This window comes from Monodelphis domestica, chromosome 1 (assembly GCF_027887165.1).
Source record: "Monodelphis domestica isolate mMonDom1 chromosome 1, mMonDom1.pri, whole genome shotgun sequence".
Classification (NCBI taxonomy): Eukaryota; Metazoa; Chordata; class Mammalia; order Didelphimorphia; family Didelphidae; genus Monodelphis; species Monodelphis domestica.
In genome coordinates, this window is record NC_077227.1 from 151307866 (window position 1) to 151327728 (window position 19863).

General features: G+C 32.0%; 1 protein-coding gene across 4 annotated transcripts in view; it reads right to left on the bottom strand.

Annotated features, from left to right (window-relative positions):
• VPS13C (vacuolar protein sorting 13 homolog C) overlaps positions 1–19863 on the bottom strand; it is a 213826-nt gene that overhangs the window by 39916 nt on the left and 154047 nt on the right. For all 4 annotated transcript variants that reach the window (XM_056807955.1, XM_056807953.1, XM_056807969.1 and 1 more), the window contains 11 exons: positions 18531–18623; positions 15764–16129; positions 15266–15352; positions 13793–13948; positions 13358–13622; positions 12282–12442; positions 10240–10361; positions 9596–9890; positions 8129–8518; positions 2084–2188; positions 1122–1286 (listed from right to left, as the gene is read on the bottom strand). In XM_056807955.1, the coding sequence (XP_056663933.1) occupies positions 1122–1286; positions 2084–2188; positions 8129–8518; positions 9596–9890; positions 10240–10361; positions 12282–12442; positions 13358–13622; positions 13793–13948; positions 15266–15352; positions 15764–16129; positions 18531–18623 (2205 nt within the window). The remainder of the gene's footprint in view (positions 1–1121; positions 1287–2083; positions 2189–8128; positions 8519–9595; positions 9891–10239; positions 10362–12281; positions 12443–13357; positions 13623–13792; positions 13949–15265; positions 15353–15763; positions 16130–18530; positions 18624–19863) is intronic.

The window sequence follows — 19863 nt, forward strand, 5'->3', positions numbered from 1 at the left end:
AACTACAAAGGACTCAAATGTTATCCACCTCTATATAAAGAATTGAAAAACTCAAATTGCAGATTGAAGTAAATGTTTTTCCACTTTATTTCTTTTTTGGGAACATGACAAATGTTGTAAAACATATTTTACATATGCACAATGTATAGACATATTTATACTGGGTACTGTATTTCTTATCTTCTCAATTGGTAGAGAAAGGGGGGGTAGAGGAAGAGAATTAGGAACTAAAAATAAAAGTTTAATTTGAAACTAAAAAATAAAAATAACTTTAGAGCTGTTTAGACTGTGTTAAGTTGAAATAAATGATAACAGATGAGCATTACTACTTCTAAATGTTAATTTATTTTTCTGAAACAAGTCCTACCAATACTAATCTTTATTATCTTTCCTAATATTCAAACAACACAAATTGGTCCTCTTTATCTCCAAATCCTCCTCTCTTCCTTCCAAATTCATGTCAACACTTCTCTTCCTCCAGCCATTCCAGCATGCAATGTTTTGTTTTGTTTTTTTCCTTCTTTGAATTCCCCTGTACAGTCTCATTCTTGGTGAATCTATCTGTTTATTTCTCAGAGTTTCACTTTCCTTCTCTGTAAATGAGAGGGTCTAGAATATTCTGATCATTTAGGCTACACATCTTAATACTTGTTATATATTATTCTACTGTTGAAATGTTTCTTGGATGTGTATTCTAATGAGAATGCATATACAACTTTTGTATCATCTATTCAAAATAGAAGCTGTTCAATACTTGTTCTTTAAATAGCTTGTTAAATTGTATTACGCACAGATAAAATGTGAAATAGAAGAAAGCCTTTCTAAACTGACAGATTTTATACAGAAATCTGTTAAAAGAGTGTTATTTGTGGTTCTTGGAGGATCAAAGAGGAAGGCATTTCCTACAAATATTATATTATTTTACATTATAAAATTATAATATTTATATTATATATTATATTTACAATATAATACAATATAAAATTATATCATAAAATTATATTGTTATGTTATAATTTCTATATTATAAAATAATTATATTATAAAATTATGATATATTATAGGTATATATTATATATTATACAAATAATTAACAATTATAATAATGAATTTTTTCTTACCTCAGAAGTGGCAATATAGGTCCATTTATTTGTTGGTAACGAGCCATCTACTGCAATTTCTCCAACTTCTAATTCCAATGAAGACTTATTGGCAATGGTAAAGAAAGGAGTTAGAGTAACTATCCTTGTAAGATTAAAACTGCTCATTTTGATGCTAACTCCAACCTATGGATGAGAAATAGATTAGTACTGTACCTCCATCAGTCTGTTTTATAGCCAATCATCAATTTAAAAAATATTTAGGATTCGAATTAAGACTATTTAAAATGTTCATGACCAATTATTATTTTAATGCTGCAAATTTTTTAAAATTTAAGCATTTCTCTAGAATCAATAACCTTTCAAAAAATTCAAAATATTGTCCTTCCAATTTAACACCATTAACAATCAATTAAAAGAGCATTTATAATTTCACAGAAGCATCATTAATAAAATGAATATGCATGTACAGATGGAAATAATTTTACTTACCTGTTTTACTATTCCTTTACTTAATTTTAAAATACAGAGAACTGATTGACTACTTAAAGGAACTAAACACATGCAATGATATTGTTTAAATATGAATTTCAATACAATATAAAAACAGTACATTTTGTCTATATTGCCAACTTTGAAAATAAATTTAGTTAATATTAAGGACTGTGTTTTCTTGTTCTAATACCATATTTATTTCTATAACAAAAAAATTCAAGGAATTTCAGACATTAAAAAATAATTTTAAAGGAACAAAAGAACTTGAATGGTTTCATCACAATACTCTGAAAATTGATCAGTACAGCCAATAACTTAAATATTAGGAGGTAAAGATATGTCCAGGGATGGGGGCGATCCACATAAAATACCAGATTTCTGATTCTCTAGATATCAAGTTTGGAAAATACTCTCAGGGACAGTTTATATTACTATAATTGTGGCAAAAATAAACACAAGATTGGATTAATGAATAAGCAGCATCTTACCAGATATTCCATATTATTGGCAGGACATTTTACACAGCCATAACTTCCAACTGTATCTAATGAAAAACTATTGGACCAGGTACTAGTTGAAATTCTTAACTGTACCTGCACCAAAGAATATATCATGTTATTTAAAATCAGCTAACATTGCATCAATTTTCACTGGTGAAATATTGTTAAGTATTTCTCCTTATTAACCCAGAATACTGTGAAGCTGTGGACTTAGGCCAAATTTTTAAAAATAGGCAACAGATTCAAATAAAATTAGACCATTAGATATGCTTTAACTTGAACAAATGATTGAAAATCTCTAAATTTCACTATTCCTCCGTAAATTATACTTAAATCTAGAATCCGTCTTACAAGGTTGTCTTGAGAATAAAGTCAAAGCACTTTAAAAATGCTACAAAAGTGTACCCAAAGTCTTCTGGGGTAGAGAGACCAAGATTGGCAAACTATGAAATGCCCAGCGTGGGAGAAAGCTCAGACACTTTAAGATCCAGCTCCCAAGGAAACCACAATCAGAAGGGAAAGAATCAGAACATAAGTGATAAGATAAATAAGGAGGAAGGGGAGTAGAACAGTCTAAAAGTATCTAAGATTTCAGGAAAAAAAAATCTCAAAAATCTTGAAAATAAATGTCAACAGAAAAAGCAGGAGGAAATATACATTCCAGATCTACTAAACAAGTTCAAGCATACATGAATAGTGCAAAATAAATGAGAACAATGAGAGCAGAATTTAGGTCCTACACAGCAATAATAATGAACAGAACAGAAAAACTTGAATCTCTAATGGCAACCTTTATCAAAGAAATAAAAGAAAGCACAATAGAATAGTAATGTGAATATAGAGAAGTGAAAGATAATACAGAAAAGAAGCAAAAACAAAAATATTAAAAAGAAAATATGCTCACTTTGGAAGCAAAACATTGATCTCAAAGTAAGAAGCATAGAGACAAACCTATGGATTAAAGGTCTCCCAGGAGAACACAAAACAAAAAACATTAACATCATAGAGAAGGATATTATAGAAATAACTGACCAGAACTTCTAAACATAAAAATAAAATCCCAATTAAAAGAATTCACAGATGGCTTCCAGAAAAAATAACCCAAGGCAGAAATCTCCAAGATACATGGTGGTTTAATTTAACAATTTTAATTCAGAAACAATTTCTGCAGGTCATCAAGAGAAAGACTGTCAAGTATAAAGAAAGGATATTTAGATAACGCAAGACTATTATTCATCCACTAGAAAAAGATAGAAGGAATGGAATAAAGAGTTATGAAATGAAGTGGAACTGAGGATGCAGCCCAATAACCTATCCTGAAAATCTGAGCTAAACCATATAGGACAAAAGATGGATATATAGTAATTAGGAAGAGTTTGAAACATTTTTTAGAAATAAAAACAGAATTTAAGGGATTATTTGCTTCTTGACAGAACACCACAAAACACCACTACTGAACTGTAAGAGGGATTAATAAATGCAAAGAGCATCAAGAGTGACAAAAGAAAGACCAAAATGAGATTTCTTTCTAAAAGAGAAATAGGTAGAGGTGAAAGTGAAATTTTGGTAAAAATAATAGTAAAAATGTAGAAAAAGGGAATTATAGATAGAACCCAGAGATACCCTGTCTATAGTGAATGATTCTTTTCTGGGACTATATTACAACATCAGAAGTATATTAAAGAGAGAGAGGGAGAAGTGAGGAAGAGAATAATGTTTCAGGGTCAAATGAAGGACTAACAATGAGAGAACCTGATCTCAGAAAGAGGGAATGAAAGAGGCCTTATTCAAGAGTTAGAAATGGGGTACACTGATAAATATACCTATAGCTAAAGGGATCAGTGCTTGGGGTCTCACCTACCATAGGGAAGTATTCTCTTTGATATTTGCAATAACTGGCATTGTTCTGAGTGAGGCACAGTGGAAAAATGGTATCACGATAAAGCCTGAGAAGTCAGAGTCAGAAAGCATATAGAATAGATAGCTTGGAAGCTTTGACTACATGAAGAATACAGAGAAAAGAGAGGAACCAGATGAGTATAAGGATCATGAATCAGAGAATGAGGATCTAGACTAAACAGAAAGAAATTGAGAATGAAGAAAGTGGTGCAAAAATATTTTAAATTAAAAAACTAAGGAACAGAACTAGCTAAAGAGGAGGAAAGGAACAGGGAATCTACTTGTCTGAGAGGAAAAAAGTGTGTGTGGGGGATATATTCCAAGATAAAAGCAGGAGAGAAGAACAAATAAACAAAGTCCTAACAGGAAAAGGGTAACAAACAAAAAGGGGGAATCATAGAGTTAAGGAGCCAGTGGGAATAGGGTCAACTTAAAGAAAAGATTAAAGGAGGGAAGCTGGGTATCTCAGTGGATTGAAAGCCAGGCCTAGAGACAGGAGGTCCTAGGTTCAAATCTGGCCTCAGAAACTTCCCAGCTGTGTGACCCTGGGCAAGTCACTTGACCCCCATTGCCTAGTCCTTCTGCCTTGGAATCAATGCGTAGTATTGATTTTGATTCCAAGAGTATGTGTTAAAAAAAATACACCTAATTTTTATGACTTTAAATGTGAATGGATTAAACAGTCCCCCCCCAAAAAAAGATTAAAGTAACAAATACAGTATACAAATAGCAGAAAAGGATCGAAATAACTTGAAAAAAACAATTTTGAGATAGATGGAGGAATATATATATATATACATATATATATATACCTAATTTTTATGACTTTAAATGTGAATGGATTAAACAGTCCAAAAAATTAAAAAGTGTCAGATTACACAGGAAAATAATATCCTAAAATTCAAAGTTTATAAGAAACGCATTTAAAAAACAAAGACCACTACAAAATAAAATTTAGTCAAGAGAAACACAAAATGGTAGGCACACATTAACAATTACAAGAGAATAATGGGTAAACTGCTGACATTCAAACATGTGTCCATTCTAAACTCTATAATCAAGGTCAGAGAGAAAGTGCAATTAGATAAAATCTAAAAGTAGTTCCGTTATTTCTTTCTGATCTTTGGCAAATAATGAAAAGAGAGGGGAAAGGAAATATCCTGAGATGTAGGACTAGAAGTAGGAAGAAGGAAGGAAGAAGTAGGAAGAATGCAAAATTATCTCACTATAAATAGATAGGTAGACAGATAGATATATAGATAGACAGACAGACAGATATAGATATAAACAAAGGGGTAGAGGAAAAGGTAATGGTTGACATGTGAGCATCATTCTCATCTAAAATAGTCAAAAGAGGGAAGAATACATAAATACACAGATGGATACAGAAATACATTTCACTCGACAGGAGTATAGGATATGTAGAGGGGGGAGTTAGAGGAATATAGATTAATAGGCGGTTTAATCCTAATTAAAATGAAATCAAAAGATACACAAAAACATTCATATCTCCTTTTGGAAATGGCAAAGAATAGGAATTAAGGTGGGGTGCCCATAAATTGAAAAATAGTTGGAAAAGTTATGGCATATAATTATACTACAAAAGAAATTATAAAAAAGATAATTCCAGAGAAACTTGGCAAGATTTGTATGAAATGATGCCTAGTGAAGTGAATAAAACCAAGGAAAACAATTTACATGACACAATATGGTAAAAACAAACAACTTTCAAAGAATTAGAAACTATAATCAACCTAATGACCAATCATGATTTAGATAACTAATGATCAAAAATGCTACCCACTTCCTGATAGAGACATGACAAATTCAGAATGTATAATGAAAAATAATTTTTTTGGACATAGCTAACATGGAAGTATGTTTTGCTTAATTGTACATTTTTATAACAGGGGTTTGGTACAGGTTCACAGCGAGAGGTTTGGGATAGAAGAGAGAGATGAAAGATTCACCGAGTTAAAAAAAAGAGAGAGCTATAAAGCAGAAAAAAAAATGTAGATCATCAGACTACCCTTGTAACCTGCAGGAGTAGTAATCGTATCATCAGGACCCAACTTTAAACCTGTGCATGCCAAGCTGGGGGGTGTTCTTGTGAACAAGACAGAAATATGTAGACTGTAGTACATGTAGTTACATGGATTTAAAACTGACTGGCTAAATCCACAGAATATTTATCAATAGTCTAATATTTAACTGGAAAGAAATTGAAAAAGGTATACAGAAGGATCTATAATTGGCTCTCTATTTAACGTTTCAAATACCTTTTTGTATAAAAGGATAGAATGCATGCTTATCAAATTTACAGATGGCACAAACCTAAAAGACATAGTTCCATGCATTCAATAAAAGAATCAGGATCCAATAAGATTAAATTTAATAAGGATAACTGTAGTCTTACATTTGGCTCAAAAATCAAGCTCACTAATATATTATGAAATGATATAGCTAGGGGACAGCTAGGGGGCTCAGTGGATTGAGAGTCAGGCCAGAGACAGGAGGTCCTAGTTTCAAATCTGGCCTCAGACACTTCCTAGCTATGTGACCCTGGGTGAGTCACTTAACCCCCATTACCCAGCCCTTACCATTCTTTTGCTTTGGAATCAATACATAGTATTGATTCTAAGAGGGAAGGGAAGGTTTAAGAAAATGATATAGCTAGACAGAAATTTGAAAAAAAAAAAAAAACAGGGTTTTACTAGACCAAAAGCTTGATATGAGTAAACATTATGATATGTCAGCCAAAAAAAAACCTAATGAAATCTTAGATTATATTATAAAAGAAGGACAGATTAGAGAGGTGACAATTAAGCTATATTCAGCCCTGGAAAGTTCAGATCTAGAACATTTTATTTAGTTATAAGTGCTTGAGAACCTGAAAAACTAGCTAACTATGGGTTTGAGATCATCTTTTACATGGATCAAATTAAGAGACTTACAGATGGTATGAAAGCTCTTTTCAACTATAAGATAGACCCTCATTTGGAAAAGTGAAGAGACTTCAATCATTGAGAATTTACCACCTATTGAAGACTCCCAGACCCACCTCACTACACTGCAGTCATCTTCCAGCCATACACTATGAATACATATTCTACTTCCTCACTTCTCTCATAAACATTCCCTCCTTTTTTTCAGTTCTTGCTCTAGGAATAATAATGAAATTAGTCACCATTCCTGTGACTAAAACAAAATATCTTTCACAGACCACTGCTCCCCTAAGTGTTACCTTTCTCTAATAGGATATAAGCCTTTTGAGGGCAGGTACTAGCTTTCTTTTTTATGTTTATAAAGTACAGTGCTTAGCTCACTGCCTAGAACACAAACTGCTTAAGGAATATTTTTTCATTCACTAAACTAACAATGGCTATACAAATTTGATATAAGGGAAAAAAAAATCTTAACTAGAATCATCCAAAACTGAAATGAGCTGCCTCAGAGGAAGTGATTTCCCTGACATTAGAGCCCTTCAAACTGGAAGGAGGAATAGTTATCAGGTATAACACAAAGGAGATTTTTCTTGGGCAATATGATTTTTAAAGACCCTTCTAATTTTAAAATTGTGTGAGTCTATATGTGTCATTGGATATCTCTGCCTATTATTTGTCTTTTACTAAATAATATTGTCATATATTAACTATTAATTTATTAGTATGTGGTCCTAACTGCCTTGACCCCTAACTTTCTTGCTAGGTGGCAACTACCTGTTTTCAAGTCCCTCAACTAGAAGTTCATCTCTGGACCAAGCTTTGTTCACATATCATGGTAATACTAAATTCCATTTCAAAATGAAAACTATTCCATGTACTGTGATAAAATTTAACCTGCCTATTGCACCTATTCACCATCACCTATCTTTCCAAGGGATTAAAAGTCTTGTATCTCTGATGAATTTCAATACAGGAAATTCTGTGAGATATTGAAAAAAGAAGCTCACAACCTGGTGGTTCTGACACCCACTAATATGTCTCAGAGATACATTCTGGCACTAATTCACTCTGAGGCACAGAGTCAACAGGTAAGCAAGCATATAATTGGGAGGCTAAGTGACTCTCTAAGTCTCCGTGTTACAACTGAGGATGTAACTATTACAATCCATAACATGAAGTGAAAACATACCTTATTTTTACTAAAAATGTTCTTCTTTTTGAAAGAGAATAAAATAATGTCCCTATAGTCAGCTGGATGCTTCACATGTGTATCCTCTGCACGATACTGAAGGACACGAGAAGTTTTATTAATGAGCCAGTAGGGACTGAAGACAGATAATATCATGCGGCAGCCTATTCTCCTAACATGTATTGTTAGGTCTACTGTCATCACTTCTGTGGAGTCAGATGTGAAGCAAACAAGAAAGAATTCGGGGAGGGCATCTTGTATGCGAAAATGTCCATTCCAATTTTTGCCCTGGTATTTCATCAGGACTAATTCCATTATTTCTCCATTTATTCTTGAATAAAGAACATCAGCAGTACTACCTTCTGAGAGCTCATGAGTATCTGCAGCTCCCTAAAAAGAAAACATTTTTAGCTAAAAAACATAGCAACATACCAAGGATTATTGACACATTGCTCTTTTGATATAGGATTAATAAAACAAGACTAATAAACAGACAGAAAGAATGAAGTGTTGAGAATAAGAATGGCTAAATTGTAAACCTCATCTACAACTAACTGTAGTAGGTGTGTGTTCAAGGCAAGTGATTTCATTAATCAGTACCTAAGTTTCCTTTTCTGTCAAAGAGAAATTATAATAGTCAACTACAAGCTTTGCTATAACTATATCAAGGACAAAATGAGATAACAAATAAGACAATGCTTTAAAACTTAAAATGCAATAAAATACATAAAGCCATGGTATAGTAACTTGTATATGTTTTTGTAAATGTAAACATTCATATATACATAAAACAACAACAATAGAAATAATAAGAATAGCTAGCATTTATATGGTGCTTACTATGTCCTAGGCACTGGGTTAAGTTACAAAGATTATCTCATTTGATCCTCATAACAACTCTGAAAGATGAGTGTTATTATTATCCCCATTTTACAGTTGAAGAAACTGAATCAAAAAGAGGTTAAGTGACTTGCTCAATGTCACCCAGTTAGTAAGGATCTAAGGCTGAATTTGAACTCAGGTCTTCCTAAGTCCAGGTCTATTGTTTTATCCACTGAACCACCTAGCTGCCTATGCACACATGTATATATACATATACACAAATGATATAAAGAGATCATTCTAGATATTGCTTTATACCTTCCATTCAACTAAGAAAAATATCAAGGAAAGAGAGCTATGAATAACTGAAGAAGTATGGAACCAGAGGTGTGTCAACTAAAATTAGTAAGTATAACAAATTGGCATCTGTAACAGCAACTCCAAAAGTCTTTAATAAATATACAAACACACTTGGTTATATTAATTTATATTATTGTATGTCTATAGATGGGAGGTACGGATCAAAAGATACTTATTTTATGTTATTAATTTATGGTAATGTCAGGCCTTAGTTACTACTACTACTATTTAAAACTGACCATCTCCATGCAAAAATACTAGCCAACCAATATAGAAGAAACATACCTCAAGTAAATATCTTAAAGAATATGGAAGAAGATTCCTCAAAATTAGAGATGGATAAAGATGAATAATGTATGCTGGATCCCAATCTTCACCATGAGTAGAAATATAACTTAATTCATCAGGAATAGCAACTGTGTTTACTATCAGGGGTAGGAAGTTCCTTTCAGTTGATGGGCACTGCAGGATGCACCTGACTTCATTGCTTCTATGAAGTTCCTCTTTCCAAGAAATATAGGTTGTTGACTCTTTAAATTGACCCTTCAAGATTCCAGCTGGCTGAATAAACAATTGACATCTATGGAAAAGCAAATAAGGAAAAAACATCTCTAAAACCAACAGAAACAAAAACTGTGTTCTAAAACATCTATTTAAATAAGATGCAAATACATATTCAATAAATGAAAACAAGTCTTAAAAGAGATCTAGAAAATAACTTCGGTGCCAAATAATTTTTTTTTAATCTGGGAAGGACAATTTACAATGACAAGAAAGTACATACCAATAATTCATTTCTCCAAGTAAGAATGAACTTTATTTAAAAGCTCGTTAATTCTCACTATTAAGTTTTACAACTATATTCCTAGTCAGAAGAAATAAACTGAAAACATGAACTTTAGATTTCTATATATTAAGAAATATTCTACCTATATGAATTTAATGGAACATGGAATTCTTCTTCAGGTTTCGCTATTCCAATGGGTTCCAATAACTTAGCAGCCTTGACAAATTTATAGATGGTAAATGGAATAGAGAAATGGTTCTTGATCTATGGAACAGAAAGACATATTATTAAATGAAATGTCACCCTCCAAAATCATATGATCACATACAAAATAAAATTACTGCTGTTTCCAAAAACTTCCACTGAAAATTGATTGAATAAAAATATTAATATATTTAAAGGAAGTGAAAATTATTAGATTACCCAAAACATCTCTGTAACCAATGCCTGAGATTGGTCTATATTACCTTTCAAGTATATAACCATTTTAAGTAGTCATTAATATTTTTTAAAATATTTAGGAAAAGTAAGTCTTTATTCATGATATCTTTAAAGGTTCCTCCTACCTTTCTATTGCTTAGGAAATTACTAAAACCATCAGGAAAGAGTCAATGAGAGTCATAACTAGAGTGGTTGCAATGGGAGTGGAGAGAAAGGGATTGAATGTGAGTGCAAAAACAAAATTAACAGGATTTATCAAGTGATTGCATGGAAATGAGGGTAGTAAAAGAGAAGCAAGTCACTGAGCATTGCCTGGGCCAGTATTACCAAAAGAAACAAAATAGATGGGAAAATGAACCAGTATAAAAAGGAGGATTTGGGATATGCTGAACTTGAAGGGCTAGACATGAGGACATATAGGCAGTTGTAGATCAGTCAAAAAACTTGCAATCTAATGGAGAAGACAACAAGCAAGCAAGCTCTTTACATGGGATATACAGGTAATAATTAAAAGAGAAAAGGCACTAGAATTAAGAGGTGCTGGGGAAGACTTCCAATAAAAGACAGAATTTTAATTGGAATTTAAAGGTAGCCAGAGATGTCAGTAGATAGAGCAGAAGAGAGAAAGCATTCCAGGAATGGGAGGCATGCCTGGAAAGTAGAAGTAGGACCTGAGCTCAAGGGAGATCACAGAACTGGATATATATTACAAAGCCCTAAGAATGTAGATAACTAAGAACTACTAAGAAAAAGGTGGAAAAAAAAGAGGACCAAAGAAAGAGCTTTGAAAGACATGGATTATTAAAGGTTAGGGGAGGATGATGAAATGCAGAGAATGAGGAAAGGAACAAGGGAAAGGACTATTACTCAGGTACCTGCAATATAAAGTAACATAACCAAGTACCTTTTTATAGTGAGTTGTATTATAAGATGCCACTTCAGACTGTATTATTTTATACATTTTCAGAAGGAAATACTTATGATAATTTAAAATTAATATCATGGATAGTATTGGAAAATAGATGAGGAAACTTAAAAAAATTTTTTTGCCACCTCAACAGTAAGAAATTAGAAGCCACTATCTTATTAACACAGAAGCACTTCAAAACAAAAGAAAAGATGTCCAAAATAACTATGCAAAACTTTTTGAATGGTTTCTTTCCGATATTCTAGTTTCTTGAGAAATACAATAAAAACTCAATACAAACAAAATAAAAGCTATACTACTGCTTGTAAATCAACCTCCATTAAAATAATACTCAATTTTTTATTCTTTAACATTTAGTAAAAAATCATTAAATTCTAAAACATAAAAGACCTCAAAATGCACTTTAAAATTAAGATATGCTAACAGGTATTTTAAATAAGAGCAATAGAAAAGCAAGCTGATTAGGAATAAAAATTGTTTCAAAATGCCTGCTTATAAAATAAAACTAGTGTTGGTCTAATAAAGTTTTACTAATACTTAATTAAGAGAAATCAATGTCAAGTTAAAAGGGGCATGCAGACCAATCAATCAATCAACAAATATTTATTAAGTGCCTATAATAGGCCCAGCACTATGCTAAGTGCTGGGGATACAAATAAAAAAAAATATGAAACAATCCTTAATCTCAAAAAATTTACATTCTACTAGAGGACATATTGTATACAGTTATTAGCATATACTGAATTTTTAAATGGCAGTTAAAAAAGAAACACACTAGCAAACTGAAATAAGGAAAAATCACTTTAAAATCTCACCTGCAAAGAAGAACGAAGGGTAATCACTTTATTCCCTTCTGTTGCATCAATCTGCACCAAAGTCGAGTCAGAATAATTAACACAAGGATTTCGCACATTATATAACCGTCGGCCAGGTCGCATAATGGGGATATTTGCTACTTCTGTGTATCCATGAGGCACTAATATACATAATGACATTCACATAAATTAAATGGCAATAAAAATTTAAGCAAATAAAATTCTTCATAATTTCAGTAAAGGAGCAAAATTAAATCTCAAAAAGTAAATTTCTATGGAAACCTACTTTATAAAGCATGTTTCTAGGTCCAAGCAACTAATTAAACTGAAGTCAATTTAAGCTTTTTAATGGTACTACACCTTATTCGTTATGTCACAGTCCTCAAAATGTTAGACACAGCACTTGATTTTATAAAAGAAAATAGGGAAGAGCATTTTCACTATTTAATATAAATACTGAATTTAATAGTAGCTCACATATACAGTGTTTTAGTATTTTCAAAACATTTTTCATACCATATCACATTTGATCCTAACAATTCTATGAAATTAGCACGTTTTTATCCCCATTTTAACAAATAAGGAAACTGAAGTGCAGAGTTCAGAGCCTCAGACTTGCTCAGAATCACAAGTTATTTGTTGTCTGAGGCATGATTTGAACCCAGCTCTTAAAACAACAACAACAACAAAAGAATCACATTCCATGTCACAGTAAAGTAGAAAGAAATTCTGGTTTTTCTTTCCCTCATTTTTGTTGATGTTATTTTATTTCAGTACTGTTTTTACCATTTTGAAGAGATGCCAGCAAGCTGTGCTAACATTGGCTAGAACTAAATTGAACAGACAAAAATTATAGACTTAGACTTCTGAGATCTAATATTAAACTTTTTAAACTTCAAGAAAAACAAAGTTGGGAGGTTGGAATAAACTAAAGAATTAGTTTCAATTTCAAGGGATCTTAAAGCCTAGAACAAGTAATACCAAAAAGAGTTCTAATTATTTTTACATTTTAGCTATTCCCCAGCTATGGCAATTACAATAAAAGACAATTATACAATCAAATAAATATAACATACCAAAAGTGAGAGTAAAGAGAGAACTTTCTTGACGGCTCAACACAGACAGTTTCCCTCGATGCAAGGGTTCTGAAGTAGAATATTCCAGTTCCAAAATCTGATCAACATCAACATCATAAATATCATCTTTTACAGTTGAGCCCATTACTCGGAGATTAGAATTAGGCTGCACCTTAATAGGAATACCTAATGCATTCTTCACTGTGAAGGGAGCCCTATCTTTTAAAGAATAATCAAAAGTAGATGCAGTTCCCTCTGAAAAAGCCTGAAATTAAATAAAAGCAATATTAGTACAAATTTGAACAATATAGGACAGTCTCTTACACTACCAGCTATCCAACAACAAAAACAAATTTCTCTGAGAAATTTATGATAATCTTTTTATATCCACACACTTTTTGACTAATTTACATTTTAAACAAATAGCAGGTATACCTTTGTTAAGTTGTTGAAAACTGTGAGGAAGCATTTGGATATCGTTATGTTCATTGTATCTCTTGAAGAAATGTGAATTGCTGTTTGTGGCTCAGGAAGAAAAATAAAATCATCTCCAGGCATCAAACTTTTATCCTGGACTGGGTTATTCTTCAACTATAAGAAAAAAATTAAACCAATTACCAGTCTCATATATTCAATGAATCCTCAACATACTTTACTATACTTTTCACTTGACAAGAATATTCTACAAATATTTTATTTTTGAGTTGACAACACAAATTTGCCTTCTTTAGCATACAATTAAGACTATACCTAAGTTCCTAATACTAACTACAATTTCTAAAAACCCTACTCTGTCTTCAAGGACAGGTTCTTCTCTCTGGCCAGACCAGGCATATTCTACTCTATCTATAAATTATTCACTAACTCCCTTACTCCCTAAAGTAATAGACAGCTACCACTCACTCACTTCAATCAGTTTTCTATTGCAGTCCAACTGTCAGGAGCCAACCGACAGCAGATCCTTGCCTCAGAGACAGACTTCCTGCTCTAGAGATCCCAGAGGCAAAAAGACTTCTAAAGGATAAAGTGAAAAACCCTCTTGGTAAGCTCAGGCCCGCCTTTATACAAATGCCAACCCAATCTACCAGCAACCAACCCCCAACGACCAACTCACTCCCTGCAGCCAATTTCTCTGCAACTGCCAGCCTTAACTTTCCACAACTGACCAACCAACTGCCAGCAGCTTGCTCTCCTAACTGTCATCAACTCACCGACCAACTGCCAGTCTTAACTCTTAATGATTGACAGCCTGCAACCCCCGCTGTCTCAGCAGGGGGCTTCCCTGGTTCCTACTCCCTGTCACTGTGGGCTGGTTAATCCCTACACATCTTTATGGTAAGACAACCTCCAGGTTCCCCATTAAATTAAAGAAATTAAAGAATTCCTTTTTACAGGTCCAAAATAATTCTTTAAGAATGTGCTAAGATGGAGTATGTTTCTACTTTTCCTATATTTTTACTAGTTTTAACTACAAATTAATGAAACAATGAATTTTCACACATCATTAATTTCCAGTAGTTTATCATCAAAAAACTTTAAAAGCTCATAAAGTACTTCACAATTATTGAGAGCTATTCAATACCAAAGTGAGGCAGATATAGTATTCAACTCCCCTTAATGAAGAGGAAAATAAACCATAGAGGGGTTAAGTTTGGCTTCTAAAAGTTATTTGCAACACACAACTTTTGAAAACCTGTTTCACAAATGCGTATTATGAAAATTAGTTAATATTGTATTAGAAGCTACAACCACAGTAATAAAAAAGGATGATCTGGTATTTGTCTTTAAGTTTTCTTTAAGTGTTTTTAAGCAATAACTAAATGTAGATAATACAGTAGAATATACTAATGAATACATTCAGACTTTTTATAAAGATTGGTACAAAAAAATACCATCTTGATTACTTACTTCAAGCTTTAAATTCCACTGTCTGTTCCCTTCTACTCTCTCAATCAAAGGTTCCCAAACAGCATGTATTTCATTATAATAGTGAACCTGAAAAAAAATAGAATTTAATTTCAAATAGGAAAACTGTTTCATTCTCAACTACTTGATGCTTCTGCAACAAGGAGGAAATAAGTCAGCTGGTTAATAGTGCATATTAACAGTCATGTAATTACTCACATAATTGTTTAAATGTACCCCAAAATAGTACCCTGACCTCATTTTCTTCTATTTTGTTTTAATACTAGAGAGTTTACTGGATTTTTTCTGAAAATAACTTGTTTTAAAAAATGAAATAATGAAAAAATATCACTATAAGTTGCACTAATCAATATAACTTATTATATATTTATCACTATAACTACAAAGAAATTCTAAAGAAATATTAATTACTACAACATTAGAAATTTGAGTTTACTACTGCAATAATTTTGTACTAGAAGGTAAAGATGTGGGCAATACCTCAAGTGTCATGTCAGCAGTAGCAGCCATCAAAGAAGACCAGTTTTTAAAATTCCCTGAAAATGTGGACTCAATCAATAATAAAGGTATAGTTCGATGCCCCAAACCACATTCAAAGGTAACTTGAACAGATTTTACATCCATAACAAAATTCTCCTTTATTGAAGGTTGTTCAAGATCTTTGAATGTTTCAGTTACTTCTGTTGCCATGTCAACGCCAAGAAACCAAGCACTACAATCATCAATAGACTTGATAGCCCAGAGGTTTTCAGTACTGCCTGATGTACTTTTTGAATCATCATCTTTTTTCTTTCGTGACATAGCAGCCATGATTGTCATCACAGTATTGAGAATTATTGGTGAAACCTTAAAGAAAGAGAAACAAAAGAAATAAATTAAAAGCTGCCCGAAATGACAATAGGCATAATCAAGAAATAAAGAAAAAGAATTTCTTAGTGAAAAACTAAATCCTCAAAGTTTATATAAAATTAAGAAACAAAGTTATATTTCATTATTTCCCTAGCTTTATGCAACTTCTCAACTCACTATATTTGCAATGGATTCACCCTAAACACATAAGGTAAGTATCAAAAATTCTTCAGCTTCTAGTCCCAGCTCTGGGCAAGTCACTTAACCTCTCTGAATTTTCATTTCCTCAGCTATAATATAGGGACAATTCGATTACCCTAGTTGTTTTGTTATTGCACCTCCTGCATATTTATTTTGCATAGACCCAGTGTTTACTTATTTCTAAATATTTTATTTTAAATATTATTTCTAAATATGTTGTAGCCTCCTAACATAATGAAGTTAATTGAAAGCAGGGACTCCCACATTTACATTTGTTTCACTAACACCTAGCACAAAAAAGGTAGTTGATAATAGCCAGGTGACTATCAGTCACTGACTTCTAGTACTATCTCACAGGGCTGTTGTGATGCTTAGTGAGGTATTATAAAAAAAAGCCTTTTGCCACTTTTAAAGATACAGATATCAATAATTACAGTCATTATTTTTATTTGCCAGAGGTATGTGAAGTCAACAAATACATATGAATGTTCACTGGTTATTTTATAACCATGGCTTTTTAAGGGATTTTTAAAGGGTTTTTTTATTTTTAATTTTTAATTTTAATTTTTAATTAATTAATTAAATTATTTACTTAATTAAATAATTAATTTAATTTAATTTTTAAATGAGCCAAGAGCTTCCAAACTAAAACAAATCCTGTTCATTCTTCCATGGGCATGTTATTCAGTTATCCTTTCTTTTCCATCCCTATTCCAGTTCTCACTGACTCATGCCTATACTATGCAAAATCTTACCATATCTTAAAGTAATTTTAAACACTACCAACAGATTTATCCTTTTCAAACGGCACTCTGATCAAGTAATATTCCCTGTCTCCGATTAAAATCTTGTTCATTCTCCTACATGTGTCAATACTGCTTAGTTTAATATTTAAAGCTTTGTAGCTTTATCTCAAATAATTCCCTTACATAACCCTTTCCCTCTACTAAAGTTAGTGGGTCTTCTTATATTCCAAACAGGACCTGAACCTTACCATTTCTACACCTTTGGTCTCATTGTTCCTCATTTTCTTATACCTAAATAAATTCTACCTAACTTTTAGGGCTCAGCTCAAATAACAATCCTTCCCATCCTATTCCAGCCAACTTCTCCACAATACCTCTTTCACTGCCTTACCATCAAGGAATCATTCCTAGTATCTACCCAACTTGTTTCTTCTCTCAGATTCTCTAGCCCTCCTGCATAATACTACCAGATTAGAGCTCTATTTCAGGAACATTGATCATGTTATTATTCCCTTTCTCAAAATTCTTTAATGTCTCCTTCTTGTCCACAGAAAAAATAAACTGGTATCCAAAGTCCTTTACAATATCATTTGTAAATTTGTTGTGTTCACTCCTCTTTGATAAATGAGGCAAACTGGCCTACTCGCTAAAATCTAAATACACGTTTCTTTCATATGTATGTTTTGGGTCCATTTTTCTTTATTTCTTTCTCCTTTTTTTTGCCTTCCCTCTATGATTCTCTTCCTCTGATTAGTGTGCTACCTCTCACATTCTCTCTATTCAATATCCCAGGCCAAGTTGACCAAAACTAAAAAAAATGTTAAAAATTATTTTTACATTTAATGGGGGGAAATGAAATATTTTTTTAAAATTATAGGTCAGGTTCAGATGTAGACTCCTCTATGAAGTTTTCCCTTATTTCCTGATATGACTTCCCTCATTTTGGACATATATTAAAGTTCTCTGAACCTCTTAAAATACTTATATTCTACTTTGCTTTACAAGACCCTGGAGAAGGTACAAGAATAAATAAGCCAAAAATTCCTGTCCTTGGTGAGCTGAGAATCCCTTCCTTATCATGTTTGTGGATGATGGGACTCAATCATTTATTAGCTCATTTAGAAAAATGCCAGAAACTTCTTTTCAATAGGAATTGTCTCATTCTCACTAAAGATCAATACTCTCTACAGCCATAATTACTGTTATACACACACACACAAAAAACCCAGAAAAACACTGATTTTCTGAAAAATTTGCATTGTATTCTTTAAATATTAAATATTAAAGCACTGAATATTTATAATTCTAAATAATAATTTAATTCAGCTGAATGAATACTTACAAGTTATCTATGTGCTAGGTTTTGTATCAAATAAAAAAACAAAAAAAATGTGATCTCTGACCTTTAGGAATATATAATCTTGTTTGGGTGATTACTCGCTGATACCAACCTTAATTACAAATTCTTCAACTAGAACATCTATATTTTGTCCTCTTGAAACATGCTCATGTTTTTCCATAAGTAAAGAGCAAGGCTGTAAAACCTAAAGCAAAAGAAATGGAATTTATATTTTAGTATTTACAGCAATATAAGGACTAGTATGATCTCACTATGATCTTACCAGGTACCTTATTAAATGAAAAAAGCAATTATTTCATATTAACTAAAATCCTTTCAGACAAAGTTTTTCTTATCTATGAATATATGTAGGCTTTTAAAATTTATGTCAGTATAAATTTAAAATTAATCTATTATATTAATTTACACAAAATCCTTAATAAAATACAGAAGTATGTGTCAAGCAACCCTCCCACCCCAGCCTCCCAAACACACATTTTCTTGATAGTATAATTTTAATATCTTCAGAAATTTATTAGAGCAGCTAAATGAAAATTTTATAGGCTAATCAAAAATATTAGAGACTGTTAGATGCCTCAGAGGATAGAGTGCTAGCCCTGGAATCAAGAACACCAGATTTCAAATCTGTTTCAGACACGTACTAGCAATGTGATCCTGAATAAATTATTTATTCTCTGTTTCCTAATCCACTAGAAAAGGAAATGGCAAATCACTCGAGTATCTTTGCCAAAAAAAAACCCCAAAAAACCCAAACCCCATAGATAGTATGGACCATAGGTTCATAAAGAGCTATACATAACAGAATGGCATAATAATTCAAAAATGGCAATTTAGCAGAAAGCTCTCACTGGAATATGTTTAACTTCTTTTTTTAAACATTTTTCAAACTCAACAATAATGTACTAAAGATATTAATTAAACCTGATAACAATATGCCACAGGAAAAGTTCAAAAGTTTATAATGTAAGCAGTTTAGGGAAAAAGCATAACCTTCATCTAAGAAATGTTTACTTAGCCTATCAATTCAACAGTAAAAAAAAAATCATTTGATATCTAAATGAAACAAAATTATTCTTTTTAGTCTATTGCTACTAAAATATCATAGTTTATAAATTAATAGTCCAGTTTAAGAGAAGAGCTAGATTTATTTTTGCAAATCATTCTATATATCTTTCAAAAAATTATTATTAAAGTTTCAAAATCACAATTTTGTCGTTCTTCTTTCAAAGAGCTATATATTAAACATGCCAAGTAACTGGAATAGTAATTATGACAACTAGTAAAAGTTTTGTTTTTCTTATGATTTAAAATAAACTTTTAGTAGATTATGACATTAGAAATTATGCCAAGTGTTAGTTAAATTTTCTTCTTCCTCCACAAGTTTATACTGTTGAAAAAAATACCAATTCATGCTAAAACTCAAT